At 35.3% G+C, this 19,597-nt stretch overlaps 1 protein-coding gene across 1 annotated transcript in view; it reads right to left on the bottom strand.

The window, feature by feature from the left end:
- The window catches only part of LRP1B (LDL receptor related protein 1B), a 761,744-nt gene that overhangs the window by 114,340 nt on the left and 627,807 nt on the right, over nt 1–19,597 (bottom strand). The window contains exons 53-59 of the mRNA XM_064451033.1: nt 18,519–18,641; nt 13,269–13,409; nt 11,977–12,164; nt 10,358–10,541; nt 8,244–8,329; nt 4,629–4,751; nt 935–1,116 (exon numbers count right to left, since the gene is read on the bottom strand). Coding sequence (XP_064307103.1) covers nt 935–1,116; nt 4,629–4,751; nt 8,244–8,329; nt 10,358–10,541; nt 11,977–12,164; nt 13,269–13,409; nt 18,519–18,641 — 1,027 coding nt within the window. The remainder of the gene's footprint in view (nt 1–934; nt 1,117–4,628; nt 4,752–8,243; nt 8,330–10,357; nt 10,542–11,976; nt 12,165–13,268; nt 13,410–18,518; nt 18,642–19,597) is intronic.

Raw genomic sequence — 19,597 nt, 5'->3', positions numbered from 1 at the left:
TTAAAAAAATTATAACTGTGGAAAAAGAAATGTCTGTGGTTCCTACAGCTCTCACACCAGTCAAGAAATCAAAAATGGTGGTGGTGCTCAAAACTGCACTCAGAATACCATCACAGATTTATATTAATAAATAAATTATAATTAATGCAATAATTAATAAAATTAGCAATTAAAGGTACCAGTTAACAAACTACTTCAATTAACTAGGCAGTTCTCACTTCTTATCATTGTTGTTACAATACATTCTTTAAGCATATTGATAATTTCAAATTTCTGAAAACTAAAGTTAGAAACTAAGGCTCCTAAAATAAACCCCTTGTAGCCTAATAAATAATCAGTCGTTATTAGACTTCTGTGAAAATCAGAACTTTAATTTTATAGATTAAAAATGGCAAAAGATATCTTCAAATTATGCAGGATTAAACATTTTCAGTCTTTGATTAACATACAAAAACTATCAGAGAAAAAGTCTTCAAATATGTGGTAGTTGAATGGCCTAATTATTTTGGAAACTAGTAAACACAGACGAGAGTGCTAACAAGGCAGGTCACTTCAGTGAATAAATGAAACAGAATATAAGGTTGTCTTCCATGTAATACGAACTTTTTGTTATGTAGTAATACACTTCTTAAAAAAGACAGGGATATTTTTTGAAATATTGGCTTTCCTCCTACCAAAAGAAAACATTTACACAACAGTAAATATAACAAAACGTGGTTTAGTACCTGCATTCATCCTTCTATTACACCAAGTTTATATGTAATGATGATATAGTAAGCATTGGTAATGCATTTTAGACTACTGATATCCAGAGTAACTGAACGTTAGATGATAAAAACCTACATAGTATTTCCTATCTTCTGTTGTTATTAAAAAATATTTGAATACAAAATTAGGATTAATTATGAATTACTGCAAAATGGCTGCTTCATACCCAGCTTGAGGATCTAAGGACAGATCTCTAGGAAACTTCACTCTTTTGCTCACAAGGACGGTAGGGTATAAACCACTGAGTTTAGACACCTCAATAATTCTCTTTTCGGTGTCAGACCAATAGAGATTCTTCCCAATCCAATCGACAGCCAGTGCATTGGGAACAGCTGTATTGTGGACTACCTAGAAAAGCAGAATTTACATAAATTATTCATCTAAATATTGGGAAAAGGAGGAACAATTCAAGAATTAATATTACCAGAATATTGAGAAGTTGAATATATGACATAGTGATGCACAACATGCGAAAAATAGGTATTATTCCCTGTTAAACAATGACACTTCTGAAGTAATGACACTTAAGTAACTATGACAACGTGACTCTTTACAGTAAGGGAGAACTGAGAATACCGTGATGTAGTAAATATAAAATTTCCAACTTCCCTGCATTATACACTAAATTTTAAGTATTTTGTATTTTTCATTTTTCATCTTAAGTTTCTAATTTTCCTTTTGTCATAATTTATATATATGTAAAAAGACCTTTTCCCTTTACTATTCTGTTTATTTTTCACTGAACAGAATGGAGATGAGGCTTCTCTCCCGGTAGTGTGCCCTAAAACGTGCCTGCTTACTAGCTCACCAGGTCTCTCACCAGTCTACATCGGCATATATTTAATTTTAATATCCCCGTGGTGCCGTATGTCATCATGACAGACAGACCATAAGGGCACTCAACTCAAGCAAATAGAAGAAGATTACCTAGTTGGAAAGTAAATACTGTGCTTTTGTTTCCAGTATTCATATGGCAGAATGAAGAGGAACTTTCTAAGAATTACTTACATTTCAAAGGGACTACATTATTATGGAATAAGCTAAGAGACAGAAGCAGTTTGGTGACCTACTGGAAAGCCTACAGTCTACTGACAAGGATGTGTTATTCTCAAGGTCTTTGATGACCTGAATAATTCTGAGACCTGAACTAATGCCTCCAGATCTACATGATTACAAATCTCATCATGATTGTATGACTCAATCTTGCTTGGCTGGGAGTACTTCGTGTTAACTGTTGAGTGACATTTGAATATTCCCAATCATTACAGTCCAACTTCTTCTAGGCTTAAAAATTCTATTCCTGATAAGGTCTATTCTGACATATTCTATTCCTGATTAGGTCCTGATTAGGTCTGTGCAAGTAGAACTTAAGGAAAAAAATGAGAGCAAGCAATACTTGAAAACATTTGAGATTTCTTAAGTACTAATAATGGGTTTATTACTGTAGTGTACATTCTAATTTATCATCATCTTTACCACTAAAAGCACATACAACAGGGCATTAACTTTACACATAAGCCTGATTATGTATAACTGAATGTATTATTTTAAATTTTATTTATTATTTGAAGATACTGAAAATCCCTTCAAGATAAGAAGGGACACTGAGATATTTTAAACCAATTTTATAGTTATGAATATGTAGAAGCACCCTTTCAGATTATTAAGTTATTTACCACCTTATAAAATCTTTTTAAAATTAAATCCAGGCATGCACCAATTTTTTAATACGAATAAAATATTTTGTTTTCTAATACCTTAGCCCTACCAGCGTCACTGTTTTATAAATGTGTAATTGCAGCAACTGTTACACTGTAACATGGGACATTTCATGCAGAAATGGACAGCTCTGCGAACTATCAGACAGTGGTTTAGCTACACCATCCAGAAGCGTCAACCAAGCAATTAGTGTCTCTTTTCTGAGGACTTTTCCCTTGGAGGGTCACTTTAAGTCTATTCCAGTCACTAAGATCCAGTCGCTAAGACTGTGTACACTGAATATCCACAGCTTACTACAGCATTTCCCCACAACAGATTTCATTTGAATCTACAATACGATACATTAACCACTGTGTTAATGCTTGAACACATTTATGTGAAAAAGTTATTGCTTCAATTGTTTAAATATCTCCTCCATGATCAGCTGCAGAAGAAAAATGAGATGCCATCAGGTTTCCCAGACCAAGAAAGCTAGAGCTGGTGTGCTGAAAAGATGCTATCTTCTAAAATGGAAATCCTAGTTAGTATATCAAACAGTAATTAACCAATAGTAAATTTATTTTTAGTAAATAGTAAACCAAAAAGTGTGACAGAAATAAAATCAGAAATTCATACTTTGAGGGGAAAGGTTGCCAACCATAAATCCTCTCTTTCATGAAAAAAAAAAACAACCCAAAACACAAAGTCAAAAAACATGTTTCCTGGAAACTAATTATTTGTAGCATCAATGTAGCACCAATTTTTGAATATATGCTTTAGCAACCTATTAAAATCTAAGTCAAAGAGACATCAAGTTATCATTTGTCACCGGATAAAAGCTTACTGACAGAATGTCAGTCAGCTACAGTATATAATTCTTGATAAATGTTTGCACATCTTCTGATGTTTGTCCAAATTTCTGAAACCTTTCCTTATTACATCATTAGAAAGCAATGGGAATTTTGTCTGTACTCTCCCACCTGGCAATTACAACTTTTTGAGTGGGAAAAATTATTTGTTCTTCTTGAAATAGTTAGGATCAGAAAGAAAAAGTCTGGGGTCATCCCCAGTCCTGAAAAGATTCCCTAAAATAACAACATACAGATTCGTTCAGAATTAACAAGAAGCTGAATAGGATGCTTTATAAATGCTTAAAGGCAATAAACATGATTCAAGGATTTAATGAATTTTGAACGCCGCACTTGCCTGTCTCCAATATTTTTGTAGGAAGAATTTTTGCAGGGACTCACTAGGACTTCTGAGTGCTTGCTGAATTTTAGTTTTACCCCAATGGAATCAGAGTCCCATAACTTACGCTCATCCGCATGTCTTTTAAGTTCTAAGAACAATTATTTCCATGTGAAGGATGGAAACAAGGTTCAGTGATGCCAACCAGTTTCAAACCTTAACCCTCAAAAAGACTAAAGTCAGTGTGCTCTGAGGATGTGTCAAGACCATATACTAAGCTGCAAATGAAAAACAGAAATCTTTTCTCTCTACATAATATACTGGTGTACAATGAGGGAACAAAACTCATAGGATTTGTTACTGCTCATTTGTTCCTTGTTCAAGAAGGTCAGATGTAAGAGAATAAGCAAAGAATTCCCTACAGTTTATCACAAATTCTGGAAGACTGTTCATGTAAATCAACAAATGTGCTTAATGGTGGATTTGTGAACTTATTCCACTACTGAAGCGAGACAGACAGACTGTGCAGAAATGGGAGTGCAGTTCTACTTTGGATTATTTACAGCAAAGACATTGAGTTATTTTCATTACCAGCGAGGCAGAGGTGAGACAAAAACAAACTGAAGACCATGGAAAATTGTACATGAAGAGATAATACATCAGTGTGTTCACAAATCTTACACCTAATTATACCTCTTTTTACTTTGGTGTTCGTAAACCACACTGAACTGCCAATTCAGTCAACTGCCAATTAAGAAATAAAGAATTTAGCTCATAAATAGAGTCCACTTAGTCCCTATCTCCATTTCAAATAAGATAAAAATGCAATTAAATTTTACTAGGATTTGCTATCTCATGCTGTATTTGTATGCACATGTCAAAACCTCACAATCTGGGCTAAATCCATGAAGGATCATTTCCCAAAATACTCAAAAAATTTAATCCTAGCAGTGACATTATTAATCCCCAATTACCTTGATGTCACTTCCATTTAAACACATTCTGTTTATGCGACTGCCATTTGGTCTGCTGGAATCAATCCAATAGATGAACTCTTCTCTATAGTCGAAGTCTATTGCAATCACATTGTTCAGTCCCTACAAAAAGAAAAAAAAAGTCCACTTATTCAAATGTTTGAGTACAAATTGCTGGTTAGCATTCAGAACATAAAAAACATTGCATGTAATATTCAAAATGCTTTATTTTACTGACTGCATATTTTTGAAGTACCTCTCATTTTTCTATACACTACTTGTAAACAGAGTAAGAAGAAAATTGTAACAGATATAAATATGGTGACAAAGAATTATCTCACTTCAAAAAATGCAGATGACCTATGAAACTACATTAAGCTTCTGTGGTTTTCCTTCCTATTATTACTAACTTTTGCTCAATGTCTCTGTTAATTACTCCCTTTAGCATCACTTTGGCAAACTAGATGACATTAATTTTATAAAACCAAACCCATAAAATATATTATGTTTACTTAATGAAAGCATTTAATTATTAACATAAATTAATCAGGAATTCAAAACTGTGATGTTCAAAAAAACATTCATTTTAATTCTTAAATCAGGAGGTTTTCAATTCTTAAATGCCGTATTATGTGCATACACACACACACACACACACAAACAGAGGTAGTATATACATGAAGAGTGAAAGTCAGAGATCCAGCAGGCATCCAGGAAGTCTATTATGGCTCCAATTACCAAGCCACTACATTGTAAGAAAGAGTGGTGATCATATTTGAGGTACTCCTACAGGTTGGAAAGAGCAGTCCTATAATGATGGCTTTTCATCCCAAACGGCAGACAAGAGAGGCATTGCATTCAGATGATGGCTTTTATTTCCTTATCTGAGAATAGGAAAGCCTTGCCCCATAATCTGCTTAACATCCTGATATGTAGTGAAATCTTAATTATTCTTAATATACAAAGATGTTTCAAACAAAGATGGAGCAGCAGTGGTAAAAAGAACGAATGCAGTCTGCACTCCTTTTAACACTGCAAGACCAGTTAATCAATTCCCTTATCAGCCCCATGACATTCTACTCTCAGGTAGATCAGCAACTTCCCTTGCTAATGTGATCCCTAATTGTAGAGGGGATGTGCTGGACTAGCCAGCTCTCAAATAAATAACTGAGAATAACAGTATTTAATCGTACAGAAAGCGATAGATGGCTTATCTGCCAACTACTAGAGTGTAATACAGTCAATCTATCCTTTGATCAAAACGTAGAGGAAAGGAGTGGTTAAGCTGCGCAAACCATCATTAAAGAAAGCCCGAACCAACACAGTGTTGAAGGACCGCTCTCATTTTCAAAAATCACATATCCATGCACACAGTGTCTTAACAAAACCAACTGCAGTTCTGTCAGTCGTAACTGTGCTGCCACTGCTCCTGTCTCTTCTTTCACTATTAGTATAAATGCATCTACAGGTAAACCCCCACCCCAAATTCTTGACAAAGGAGACAACAGGCTGACAAATGCAAAAGACTATCAAAAATCTATAACATTCTGGAAATCAAAGTCAGTAATTTCTGAAAAATTAGCCTTATATCTACATATATCTACATATTCTACAATACAGGCTAACAAAGAGAATTGGCTGCCTGCAAGTCTTTGGTTTCAAGTGTTTTATTTTGGGTCAGTTTAGTTCCAACTTCATCAGAACATCAACTGCAGGTAAAATTATTCCTGTACATCTACGAAAGAATTCTCTGTCCAAACAACATCTCCTCTTTTTGACCTACATGTCACTTTTAAGTCATTCTAGCATAATTCTTTGTCATTGCTCATGTAATCTGCTTTTAGAAGGAACAGGGACTCTTTCAAATGTCATCAGCTGCATTAGACTCTCATCTTGAACCTGTGGTTTGTTTGTTTCTGTACACGCAGCCCATGGTATCCTAGGCTGTGATTTGCCTTGCCTTGGTGCCCTGATTAAAAAAAATGCAGGTAAAAATCACAAATAATGAGGAGGAAGATTCTCTCTGACTACTCTGTCTATGGAAACCCTAAGGATTTTGATGACTAGGAGTGAAGGAAATGGAAGGCAGAGAACATACATGAGATGCAATTCAAACTGTTGCACTGTTTATGTATATTTCAGGGGAAAAAAAAAGAGGAAAAAGTTGGCACGTAACAACTCAGAGAAGGCTGAATGAATTCCTGTTTTCAGCTCCTTTACACTGAGCTTATATGAACAACTGTTAGAATGGCAAAGCACAGATCAAATACACAGAGAAGGGTGGTTTTGCTCCTTTGCCAGAGCAGCTCTGGTATTTGCCTTCATCTGGTCGATGTCTAAGAAAGAGACGATCCATCATAACATTACAAGGACAAAAGATGTCCTTATGAGGAAGACAGCCCACCTGTTCTGCTGGTATAGCTCCCTCTTTTGCTTTCAAACCTGGCTGCTTTTATAAATGTTGCATTTTTTGGATCAAAGGCCGTTAGGTTCAATAGCAGAGGTCTTTATTAGACTAGTGAATTACCGTGATATGGAAAACACAGATTCTCTTCAATGGCTGGAGCTACACGGTCTCTAACATACTGAAGAGGAGTCCGTTAAATTCAAGACTCGTGAACCTCTGAGCCAATCTATCAGCACCAGCCATAAAGAAAATTTATTGTTGCTCCCCTCTTTTCACAGGCTTCTATTAATAGATATACCAGCAAAAGAGGAGAGGGCAGTGAGATGTAAATGAGAGGTAGTCAGAAGGATTTCAGAAGAACAGACATTAACATAATGCTTGCTGTGCTTAAATAAAGTCAATGTTTAATGCAAGATGGTTAATTTTGTAATTACTGTTGTGAAGACCTGAGCACCTCTCTGGTGACATTAAGATGCACAGCTTACTGACACAAGAAGCCACAAAAAGCCTAAAGCTATTGATTGACAATAACTGATTTTCTAGTCTTTCTACAATTCATTAATTAGTACTCAAGGAAATAGATGTTTTTATCAAAACATATTTTGGAACTCTAATCTATGGTAAGTAACTACACTTAGGTGAAGCATAGAAGCAGAGCAGAAACTGCTAAAATATGACAGCTCTGTACTTACTGGATGACTTTCTATTTTTGTAGTTTTTTCCAATAATTTTTTCCTGTTATAATAATTTAGAGTAATATTTAAAAAATTAGATTTAGCCAAAGATATATGCTCATGTACTGTAATATTGTAAGTCTGGAATTGTCTGTCTAAATTACAAAAATAGATTTGGATTATGACAGTAAGTAGCCCAAATAATAAATGGCCAAATAGATTTTTTTGTTTTTTGTTTTTTTTTTTTAAACTGATATATGCAAATTGCGCAAAACATGTTGTGATGGAAGAGGATCACAAATAACATAATTTTTTTAGTACATCAGAATGACTGACGAAACAACTGCCTGAGCTTTAATCATGTCAAATTCAGATAAAAGAGTCAATTTAAAATATTATAAGAACTCTGAAGAAACTGCAGTTGTTCTACGGTGCATACAATGCCAATTGTAGGATGATGTTTCTGTCAGTTGCACGCTTTAGAAAAGAATAAAAGTATTGAATTAAACTTAGAGCATGGTACTATGATTATACCTGTTTCAACAAAGTGTAGTTGGATCCATCAGTGCTAATTTTTCTTATTTCATGATGATCAGCCAGAATTAAGAAAGGTTCCTCATCTAAACCCCGGGAGAAAGAATATATTAGACTAGCTTTTACGTTAATTTATGGAAAATCAGGAATACAATGCTGAAATACAGATGGTTTGAAAAATAAATGTTACATGCTCTGATCAATGTTATGGATGAAAGAAATATTTAAAACATTCAAATGTTCCAAGAAAGATCAATGATGCAGTATAAAAATGAACAAAGCAATCAATTAGTATATCTTTCAATGTAATTTAATTTTTTTGCCTTTGTAATATGGGAAGCATACTGTATGTTATGCTAATTTAATGTCAGAGATTATTTTTGAAATATATTTCATACCACTGGTTTTAATGTCAACATTCACTTTCAAATTATCACTAAGACTGTTATTTATTATGGTTGCAAACAAAGCACGTTTTGAACATTACTTTTTGAGTTTTCAGTACTCTGAACAGTATAGATAAAAAGAAACAGCTATTTGGACAAACCTTTATTCTCTAATTCTGAACTGAAGCCAGATTTGGCTTTTTTACCCCTGATTTCCTAGTTTACAAAAAAATATTCCTTCATGCCATTACTTACTTTGAAACATCTCTGACACTGACATACATAATAGTAAATATATATTTATTTTTTTTTTAAAAGGCTGTCTTTATTTTATCTCTGTTAACAGAGATGTCAGCTAAAATAAAATAAAAAAAAATTACTACCAATAATTAAAAATGTATTTAAGACTTCTATCTACTGCTCATACATTCTGGAATGTAATATGTTGTCTACCCTACTCTGCTCTTGTCCTGAGTACATTGTACCACCTTGCTTGCATTTTATGTTCATCCCAAGACATTTTCCAGTTCTTAAATGATCCGAGGCATCATCCTTCACACTGACCCAGTGCTCTGTGGAGAATGGCTGTAATGCTCTGCTCTGTTGTAAAGAGTTCAAGGCAATTTATGCAAGAAATCAGCGTTAGGCCAAACGCTCACATCGGCAGCCCTCGCAGCACAACCATCCTTGCCACAGCACAACCAGCTTTGTCATGATCACTTTTGAAGTTTGATATATTACAACTCCAATAAACTGTACTATGATGCGTTCCAGCTCCCCTTCTCATTCGAGTGATCTATGGCTTCTAAACACTAGAGTGGCTCGCAGAGCGTGAGACAGGGGTGAAGGAGAAAACAGACACTGTGTTTCTGCCCTCTCCTGTGTTTCTTTTGATTACTCAGGGAAGTTCCTCAGACAGGAATATGAGGCAGACAGAGGTTCCAGTCTTCTTGTAATTTAGAAAGAAAATAGAAGGTTTTTGATATTTAAAAATGAAGCACAAACAACAACTTTGTGCAAGACCGGAGTAAGGAGGAGTCTGCTCAAGCTGAAGGTTGCCTGCACTATGAAGGAAATCCTGCAGAACCAGAACTGGGTTTTTTGTTTCTTTCCTGTTGACATTTTGCTCCTTTTTTTCACTGATCTAGGGAATCCTGCTCACTGAAGTACATAAAGATAACATCCGTGGCATAGACAGAGGGGTGAGGCAATGACCAGTGTTCTTATATATCTTGAACTTTGCTGTGTATTACATATAAGACTGGTGGATTTCATGTGCTATAGGAATAATGGATTTTGCAATGTCTATTATTTTTTCCTGTTCCTCCTTTTCATATCAGGAAGTTTGGAGAACATTCTAATATTCTGAAGTTGATGAAATAAAACAGCAGAAGTCTTTCAAACACTTATCATAAACATACTAGTAGCATGTGACTCAGAAGTCACATGCTTTCCTAATCCTTTTTCTAATAAAGTTCCTAATTCAAACATTCATAATCCTATGTAACTGTTCACTACGAATGATATGAGCACAATACATACTAAAAATAAAACTTTTTATTACATTCAGACATTGAATCACATTCCTTTTTTTATTGAAGAAGCAGTGTGCTTCAAAGTAACTCTGTTTATCGTACACAAAAGGGTAACACAGACCTTGGGACTAAGGTATTTCACAGATAAATTCGGATACAGCTGTGGATTTAAAAAAAAAAAAAAAGGTGATACCTGAAAGGGATTTGCAGCCGTTCAGGTTATCGGGCTGTATTTCATACCCATCTGCACACAAGCATTTGTAGGTTCCATATGTATTGATGCACTGCTGGCTACAGGGAAACCCAGATGAACATTCATCAATATCCATACATGTTTTCCCATCATCCTTCAGCAGGAATCCAGGCCAGCATTTGCACTGGGAAAGAAAGCCAAATACATTAATTTTTATTTACTCATTGGTTCTGTTTGTTATTTATGTACTTTGTACTCTCCTCTGAATACACACACACACACACACACACACGTATATGCTTTCTCATGTAGCCTCAGTTTTTCAAGTAACATCTTAATTACTTTGCCATTTATACTGTTTACAGGCAGACATACCTACATTTCTTTTCAGCTATTGCTGGTGTGATTCTAAGCACCATTCCCTCCCAAATAACCCTGTAGAATGAGTAATTATTCTTTCTTCAACTGAAGAAAAAGTAAAACACACCTTTTCCAAAATATGGAAAGGATTCATCCATTGAAATGACGACGGATGGACCCTTTGGAGTCCTTTATTTTCTTTATGTGCTTTTTGGTACAGGTATGCAGTTTTTAATATTTTTTTCTTGAAGCATGGATAACCTCTAGCATTCTGTGTAACAAATACAGTGCCGTGAATGAGAATTCTGACGCTAATTTTTATTGGGGTCTGATGATAACCGTGGCAAGCTTATCACATGCAATGTGAGTGATGCAAAATACAACTGGGTAGAGCAGTTTTGAAACAGAGGTATAGGTTCATCAATGGAAAACTTTGTATGATGTTCCCTCCTGTATTCTCTGTATTACTCTCTGCAGAGACCCATGACATGCTTTCTCCACAATGATGCTACTTCAGCAAGGTTTTTGCTGTACCCAGCCTAGTCTCCAGCTCCCTATCTACGGCCTCCCAACTAGGACATGGTTTCAGATGTTTGAACACCGTTAGAGCTAAGCCATGTTGGACAGATTTTATTTACTTCCCAGTGTGCCAATATTCTATTAAAAAGATGAAACATTTGGGGGTGCAGTTAGAACCCTGAAAAAACCTTTCTTCTGTTCTTAGCTCCTATTACAGGTTAGCGCAGTCAGTGGCTAGGGTTTACCTAAACCCAAGGAGTATTCCTCTCTACGTCTCAAGGCCAGAGAGCAGGTTCAGGTGATTCAGAAAACACCACCATATGCAGACAACTAAATATTTTATTCCGCAGCTAAGGCACTCATACTTGGTTTAAATATTTCTGTAAATGTCTTTGGCTTAGAAAAAAAGATTTGAAGAAAACAGGCATTCCTGCTATTCACTTCCCTTTTTCACAATTGATTTTCAGTGCTCTGCATACATCAGTATGACTTGTTGTATTTAAAGAATTGCATGTTCTTTTCCATAGGTTTAAAATACATATTGTACCAGTTTTTTCATACAATTGGCAACTGTTTGCGTATTGGAAATAAAAATTTGAATGTTCTTACTGCGGTAGGTAAGCCACTTCATTACAAGGAAGTACAACACACCAGAGTTTTATTATAATCACGCAGCAGTTAAAAAACAGTTAAGAATGAAGAATTTGCATTATATTACACCACATTTTGTAATTATTCACCTTGTACCCAACTGGAAGATCCTGACAATCCTGAGAACAGCCACTAACTTTCTTGCTGAGGCATTCATTAATGTGGCAGCTTTTCTCATCAGATCCATCGCTACAATCTTCTTTGTTATCACAAACATCACTTTGAGGAATACACTTGCCATTTTTGCACATAAAAAAAGAGCTGTTACATGACTGCTCTGGAAAACAAAAAAAGAGAACACAGCTTTGGGTAGTCTATTGGTAATTGGAATGAATTTTCTTGTGGAGTGTGCACATGAGGTGAAACAATTGTGTAAAAATTTAATATTAATTTCTTATTGATAGTATTATTCTACCTTTTTACATCTTGGTGTTTTTAAAGGTTTATTCCTCTCCCAGAAAATGTGCGAATACTTCAACTCATTATTCCCTCCTACACATTTGTTTTCATTTAATTGAGAATCCTCTACATTATCCCTGCACAAAATATAGTTCTATAGTTTACAAAACTTAAAAACCATGGCTTCTCTCCTCTGGGTGCTCAGGTGTTTAGTAACACAACTGACTGAATTCTGATGCATTCCTTGTCTGAGGACATGCATAAGTTGTTTTTTTCCCTGCAAAACTTAGAATACTTTGGCTCAGCTACATTCAGGTTCTTCAAATCAGAATCAGAACACTTATGTTTAAAGCAGATAAGTTGCCTTACCTCAAAGCAAATGAGTGATTTCCATCAAAGTTGGTATAAAGGACTGGGCTACTGTATCATAAAGTCATAATAGCTAAACAGAAGAATGGTCTTTCAAAAAGCCACAGAACAGGGTGTGATGTGCACACCAGGATTCATTTTCCACTCAAAAACCAGTCAGACCTCAGCAAACCTACGCCAGTAGAAAATGTCAATAAAACAAATCTCATTTGGTCAGTAATTTACTATTAAAAATAGACCAGTGTTTAATATGGGAAGAACCACCCAGCATCCCATTTGGTAAGATCTACTTCTGTGTGATGAGTGTATTAAATATATTAAATATTTTCAGGACAAGCTAAAGATTTTGAGAACAATTACTTATTACAATAATTATGCATTAGTGAAGTAGCAGCTGTCTTATGCCATAGGAACTGATGGCTTGAACTTTGTGAGCTGAGGTTTTGGATGCTGAGGACTGACAATACATTTTCCTTGGAAGACATAAGAAACATGACCATGGAAGCACTGGAGATTTAAGCTACGAGGTTTTACATCTGCCTATCTACAATCCTAAACCATTGCCTTCTAAAAGGAAAGGTCACACGTATTATTCAAAAAATAAAATACAAACCTGAACTTTTGCATTTTATGTTTATAGGTGCTTCATCAGAATGGTCCGGGCAGTCAAAATCGCCATCACATTGCCACTGGGAATTTAACAGGCATCTTCCGTCAGCACAAGTGAACTCGCCAGGATGACAGTGACGATACCCTAGAAATACAGCAATCAGTGACTTCATACTTTGCTTCAGGGTTTCAACATAAAATTCTGCAGATACAAGGCAATGGAAGTGAAAGTGTCTTTTGTCCTGTAAAGACATACAAAGCATTGTATGCTTATATACAGGAGTGTCTACCAACAAAGAGAGAAATCAAATGTCTCATGCAGCACAGTAGAGTCACGAAACCATTCCCACATATATAAAACATGTTATTAGTAGTAATTATATAACAATTATTAATTTAATACGATAATTATATAATTATTATATACTACATGACATGTAATTTATTTAATATGATTATAACTAATAATATGATTAATTATCATTAAAGATAATGTTATGCAAAACAATATGCAGCTCTCAATCATAAGTACATTTGCTTTTAGGTGTAATTTAGCTTTTTGCTATTATTAGGAAATAGCTTTCTAACAGACATTTTAGAAATTACTATACCCAACAAATATTTTTGCAATATGCTTTCTACTATATGCTTTCCCTTTAAAATACGCAGAATACTAATCATTTTAACCACACTAAACATGCATTTTCTAAGATGGCCACAAAATCGCTATATATAAACTGTATACATTTTCAAAGCTAGAGAGGATTTCTAACAGAAAATTATAATATATAATGAAATAAAGAAACCACAGCCAGGCATTCGCTTCTTAGAACACCTAGAGTGTTTAACCTAGAGTTCAAAACCAACACACACAGCACAAAGTTAGTTTTTGCCATTCAATTTTGAAACATGAAAGCTGAAAAATTCCCAGAGGGAAAATCACCTTCTATTTGTAAGATATTTACTTTTAAGCTTCATTACACTAAACGAACTGCTACAAAACTTATGTTCTTGTTTGGGAAAGAAAAGTATAACTTTTCCTGTATTCACTGTGTATAAATTCTGCTTCAAATACTCTGTATTCCTTTAAAAGAGCCTTGAAAGCAAGTCTTTATTTAGTTTAAAATTCAAGAAAACAAATATAAAATAAATATGGTTATAAACTAAGAGTTCTGTAACAATACTGGTTCTGATTATAAAGAATGATTTTGCAATATTTTTTAAAAATTATACTGAATTATGTTTAACATTCTTTCCTCTTGAAAAAAATGCAGATTTTAAGACCCAAATATTTTATTCTTCCAAGAAATAAATCCAAGTTATAGTAAGCACTGATGCTTTTGATTGAACTACTAAAGCTGTGAACATCTGAAATGAGCACTCATAACTTTCTACTCTCTAGAAATAGAAAGTTAATATTTGTTCAAAGTTAATATTTGTTCTTTTTTCCTAATTATTGTATTTCCTGCTGATAGCAGATGGAGACATAACATTTGACAGTGAGATATCCCTCTCCATCAAGAGCTTTAAACCTCTTGTATGGCTTTAGTAGTCAGTTAGAAATGTGTTGATGTAGTATTTTCAAAATGCAATATGTTATTACAACAATCACAAACATTACTTGGAATTAAAATAATTCTGTGGTCTCCTGAAGGTTTGGGGTTGGTTTTTTTTCCCCTCTTTTTTACATAGATCGTGCTTCAAAGAAGATAGTCTGGCTTGATATGGAAAAAAGGTGAAGATTTTTGGTTGGCTGAGATGGCTTTGAGTGGAAGTTTTTATAGACCAACAGTTTTACCTCATGTCTGCAGCATTTCACAAGCATGTCATCGTCAGAAAGGTCATTACAAATGTGCAGAACAAGGGCCTCTCCTAAGTATTGCCTCTGCTCTGGTGACAGGACATAAAGAAAATGGAATCTGAAACCAGATCCTCCCACTCCTGTATGTGTCTTGATTAGCCACATAAATTATTTATCTTCACGATAAAATTTCACATTCTTGAATAGAATTCCTAAAATAGTTTTTAATGTTCAAGAACATAAGAGATACCTTACAGGATGAGAGAGTGACTTGTCTAGCTCAGCATTCTGCCTCTGACAGCAGCAATAGGAGATGCAGGTTAGGGAGAATGTATTTTGTTCACATGCTCTCCCCAGCTTGGTTTATTGCCCTTTTGTTTTTAGTTTACTAGTAATTAATAATTAAGATTTCATTTAAAAAGACAGGATTATACAATGGAATCAAAATCTGTATCAAAGAAATTTTCAGGAATTAGAATAACTGTGAATCTGTTTAGATGCAAATCCTGATAGAAGTAAAAAAATGGTTACTCCAATCAACAGTCCCATTTTTATATTACATTTGAAAAATAATCTAGAAAAAACCATGAAAACATAGCTTTAAATGAAACGGGGGGTGGGGGGGGGGAAGTCTAGATTTTTAAACAGTTCCCCTTAATTCAGCTTTCAGGACTATATTTCTAATCAAATTTCATCCCATTCAGTAGACTGGCTGCTGAAGAGTAGCTTTTTTATTTGGATATCAAGATGCAAAGATCTAGCTCTAGAATAGAGCTATGATTCAGCTACCTAGTTTGCAGTCAAATCAGAAATCACATATTTAAAATATTGGTGAAGTAGGCGGTTTACTTTTACATCCTGCTAACACCTTGAAAAGTTTGTTTTGGAATTTGATTCCTACTCTCTAAGAGTAGTTCCCTTTCTCATAAAAGAATGTAACCCTTTCCTAAAATTACACTATAACGAGTTTACCCTACTGGTCACACACTAACGTGTGTATTTGATTACCAGCTAACAGAGAATTGCATTGGAGCAGTGCAACACATAACAAATGTTGCTGTAGGTTTCAGTTTACTCAGTAGAAATTAAATAGAGCCAGTGCCTGAAGGCAGGTCCATAGTACAATTAGATCAGGAGTTTGTACATCCTCTGCTTCTGTTGCTGCTTCCTCCTTCTGTCTCTTTCCAAAAGTCTGTCAAACCGTCACTATTTATTTTTCAGTATTTCAAGGGACCAGCATGTATATGATGCTATGGAAAACAAATGAAATACACCAGCAAGAAATTATAAGTGTGTAGAAAAATGCAGCTATTTCCAAACTTTGTGGCTGTTTAGTTCTAAATACTTGTATTTAGGAATTGAAGACTGCTTCCAAGTAAAGTCTGATCAGAAAGATTCTCCTACTCCCCCTACCATCCAACTTGATCATACAGTGCTAAACAGAGGGACAAACCCAGAGTGAGTCACTGTCCATAAAGGCTTCTGGCATACACAGACTGTTGCTAACAGAGGAAATACTTTACAGTTTCTTTATTGTGTGGGTCAACTCTCTCAGCCTCCTTTTGGCAAAACGGCCTGGATAACCACAGCTGGTAAGATAGCAGCGCAAGTTGTAACAGCGTGTGCTTTGACCCTAGCAGGATGGGCGCACCAAGCGGAGTTGCATACCCGACCCCACGGAGAGCTACAGCCCTCTGTGGATTAGTGGGCACGTGTGCCTGTAACCCTGTGTCCTGGGCTGGGGCAGAAGGTGCACGTACCTCAGCTCTGTGTGCGTCTGTGTGTTCAGAACTTTTTGGGATGAGTTATAAAATGGCATTTAAAAATGCATAAGATATATCACAATTTTGTAGGTGTGATTTACCCATTGCATTGCTGATATTGATATTGAATGTATAGTTCACTAATTTCCAATCAGTTACCTGTCATTAATAAATCAATAACTTGCTTCAATCCTGATTTGGTTTAAACTACATGAGCTAAGCAGTTTTCCCCTACAACAACTTATTGTTGCAAACTGCTCCTTTCAAAACACCAAGTAATGTACGTAAGTGAAAAGCAAATGGAGTTTGCTAGGAAAGGTGTGTTTGTTCCCTTCTTTCTTCAAGGATCTAGAAGCCTACACTGGTAAGTGGTGTGGCGCAGTGAGGGAGAAGCAATGGAATGAAACAGGTGGTAGGGAGAATCCAATATCCACACTAGATGCATTTCAGGATTTTACTTCCCACTAGCTTTCCTGCTCTCGCGGCCTTCATGCCCACTACTGGCTGAAGTATATTAGCTGGCTCAGCTCCACAGGTTTTTTGTGGGTTTTGTCTTATCAGTTCACTTGCTTCGACACTGCTCCATGTGAAGCAAAACACAGTATGTGGGCCTGAGTGGGAGATTCGCTTCAAAGGTGCTCTCCTGGTCTGACCTATCTAATGCTGACGTGGCAGGAATGGCCGTTGCCTCTTAATTACCATCCTACTTCTGGTGAGCAGAGAGAGAATAAGGACAATTTGATGACTGCCCAATCCACCACAGGAACAGATTTTTTTTTTTCCATGTCATGTACAGTTCTAAGTGATGTTGATGAAATCTGTTCTTTATATGGCCAGCAAACAAGTAAGTTCTTATTCGCTACATTATATTCCTTTCCTACAATGTTCCACTACATGTTTGGCTCAAACTTTACATGAAATGTGTTACTAAATGCAAATACAAAACATGCTTTTGCTTACAATCTCTGGATGTCTACTTGCATCATTTATGCACATACACTCTTCAGGTGGTGTGTACAATAGAAATGCCTAAAAGACATAGCTAGCTATCTTCTGCCATGGTTTTTGTCTCCAGCTCATTTAGTAGAGTAAATAAGCAATATAGATTTTAACTGCACAAAACCAGGCATGATAATCAATAACTTGACTTTTTGGACAGAATATTTTCTGTATTTTCCATAAATACTATTTAGATGGATATTTCTGAGTATGGCGTAGATATACTGTACAGACATTCACATAATATAAGAAACCCTAAATTCATATGAATGGTGAAAATTAAACATTCACATATGGCTTTAGTTGATATCATTCAACTGCAGCAATAATCATGGCAGAGATGTTTCATTATTTGATAGAAAAAAATGTGTATAGAGACAAAGACATACATAATGATATACAAAAAAGGATATACATTATGAACAAGAAATTATAGACTGTACATTTTTAAATTCTATTAAACATTACTAGCAATCAGCTGCAAGTCATGACTATAGTAAATAACTTGTCATTGTAGCTCCAGCTCCAAGTTAATACCAAGCTGTATTCACTAATGCATAACTTAAAAGCTAACATTAAAACAATTTTAAAAAGCTAAGAGCTTTTTTTTTTCCAAGTAACGGACCTTGCAGAAGGCCTTAGAGTTAACTATCTGAAATTTTTCTGTTTACTCTACTTTTGTTATACTTGCCACATTCCAGAGATTCATCTGATCCATCTCCACAGTCATCATCATGGTCACACACAAACTGTTTGGGAATGCAGACTTTGTTACGGCACATGAAAGCATTCTCGTCGCAAGTGTTATTAGGAGCTAAGGAAAACACAGTACATAAGAATAAATGAAATTGAGAACGGTAAGATATACAGCCATTTCCTTACAGAAGGATGAAATGAGAAGTAGTTAGTCTGAGTAGATTCAATGGAAATAACAATAACTTTTGAGTCATATAAAAAGCATCACAGAATTCAATAGCAGAAAAATCATCACCACAAAGATTGCTAAAGTAGTAAGGATAGCTAAAGTCTCACGTAATCCAAGTCAGAAAGGCTTCAGAAGTTGATGATGTCTACAACTAACCTAAGGTCTGCCTCTGAGGAAAAGAACATTTGGGAAGAAGATATGTCCTTCCTATGTTACTCTGCTCCTGAACAAAAGCTCTTGAAGATACATAAATACTCAAAATATAACTCAGCCTGGAAAAAGTAAGTGATAGAATATACATTCAGTGTAGAGAACATATTTCCATATTTTTAACCTATACCATTTTTATATCCATTAATAAAACAAAAATCCCTAACGAAACTGCTACTGAACTCCTGACTCTTTTAACAGAAATGTATCTCAGAAGACTGGAAGTAATAGTTTATTGGGCAAGAGATGTCAAGATCTGAACAATTAGCCAGAATAAATTGGAGACAGAGCTGTATCTCCCTTTTTGATGCACAGCCTCCCTGACATGCAGCAGCATTATCTTCAGGAAGAAGAATAAAAATGCATCGTCAATAATGAGCGGCTTTTCATTAGTAAACATGCTATATAATGTCTATGACGTGACCCACATACTGATCTTCGCAGCTGGTGTGCCCCAGTATATATTAACAAAACCTGAAGATGTTAGGCTGATTAAAAGATTGAAGGATGATGGTATGTAAGCTCACAGGTGGTCCATCAATCTTTACTAACAATCTTGACACTATAAGGGTATGATACTACAGACATAAACAGCATCTGGATATTATAAAGGCAAAAGTACCATGAAAAGAACT

Source organism: Phalacrocorax carbo, chromosome 5 (assembly GCF_963921805.1).
Source record: "Phalacrocorax carbo chromosome 5, bPhaCar2.1, whole genome shotgun sequence".
In the NCBI taxonomy this organism is placed as follows: Eukaryota; Metazoa; Chordata; class Aves; order Suliformes; family Phalacrocoracidae; genus Phalacrocorax; species Phalacrocorax carbo.
The sequence above is the reverse complement of the archived record's forward strand: the minus strand, read 5'-3'. Positions and strand labels throughout refer to the sequence as shown.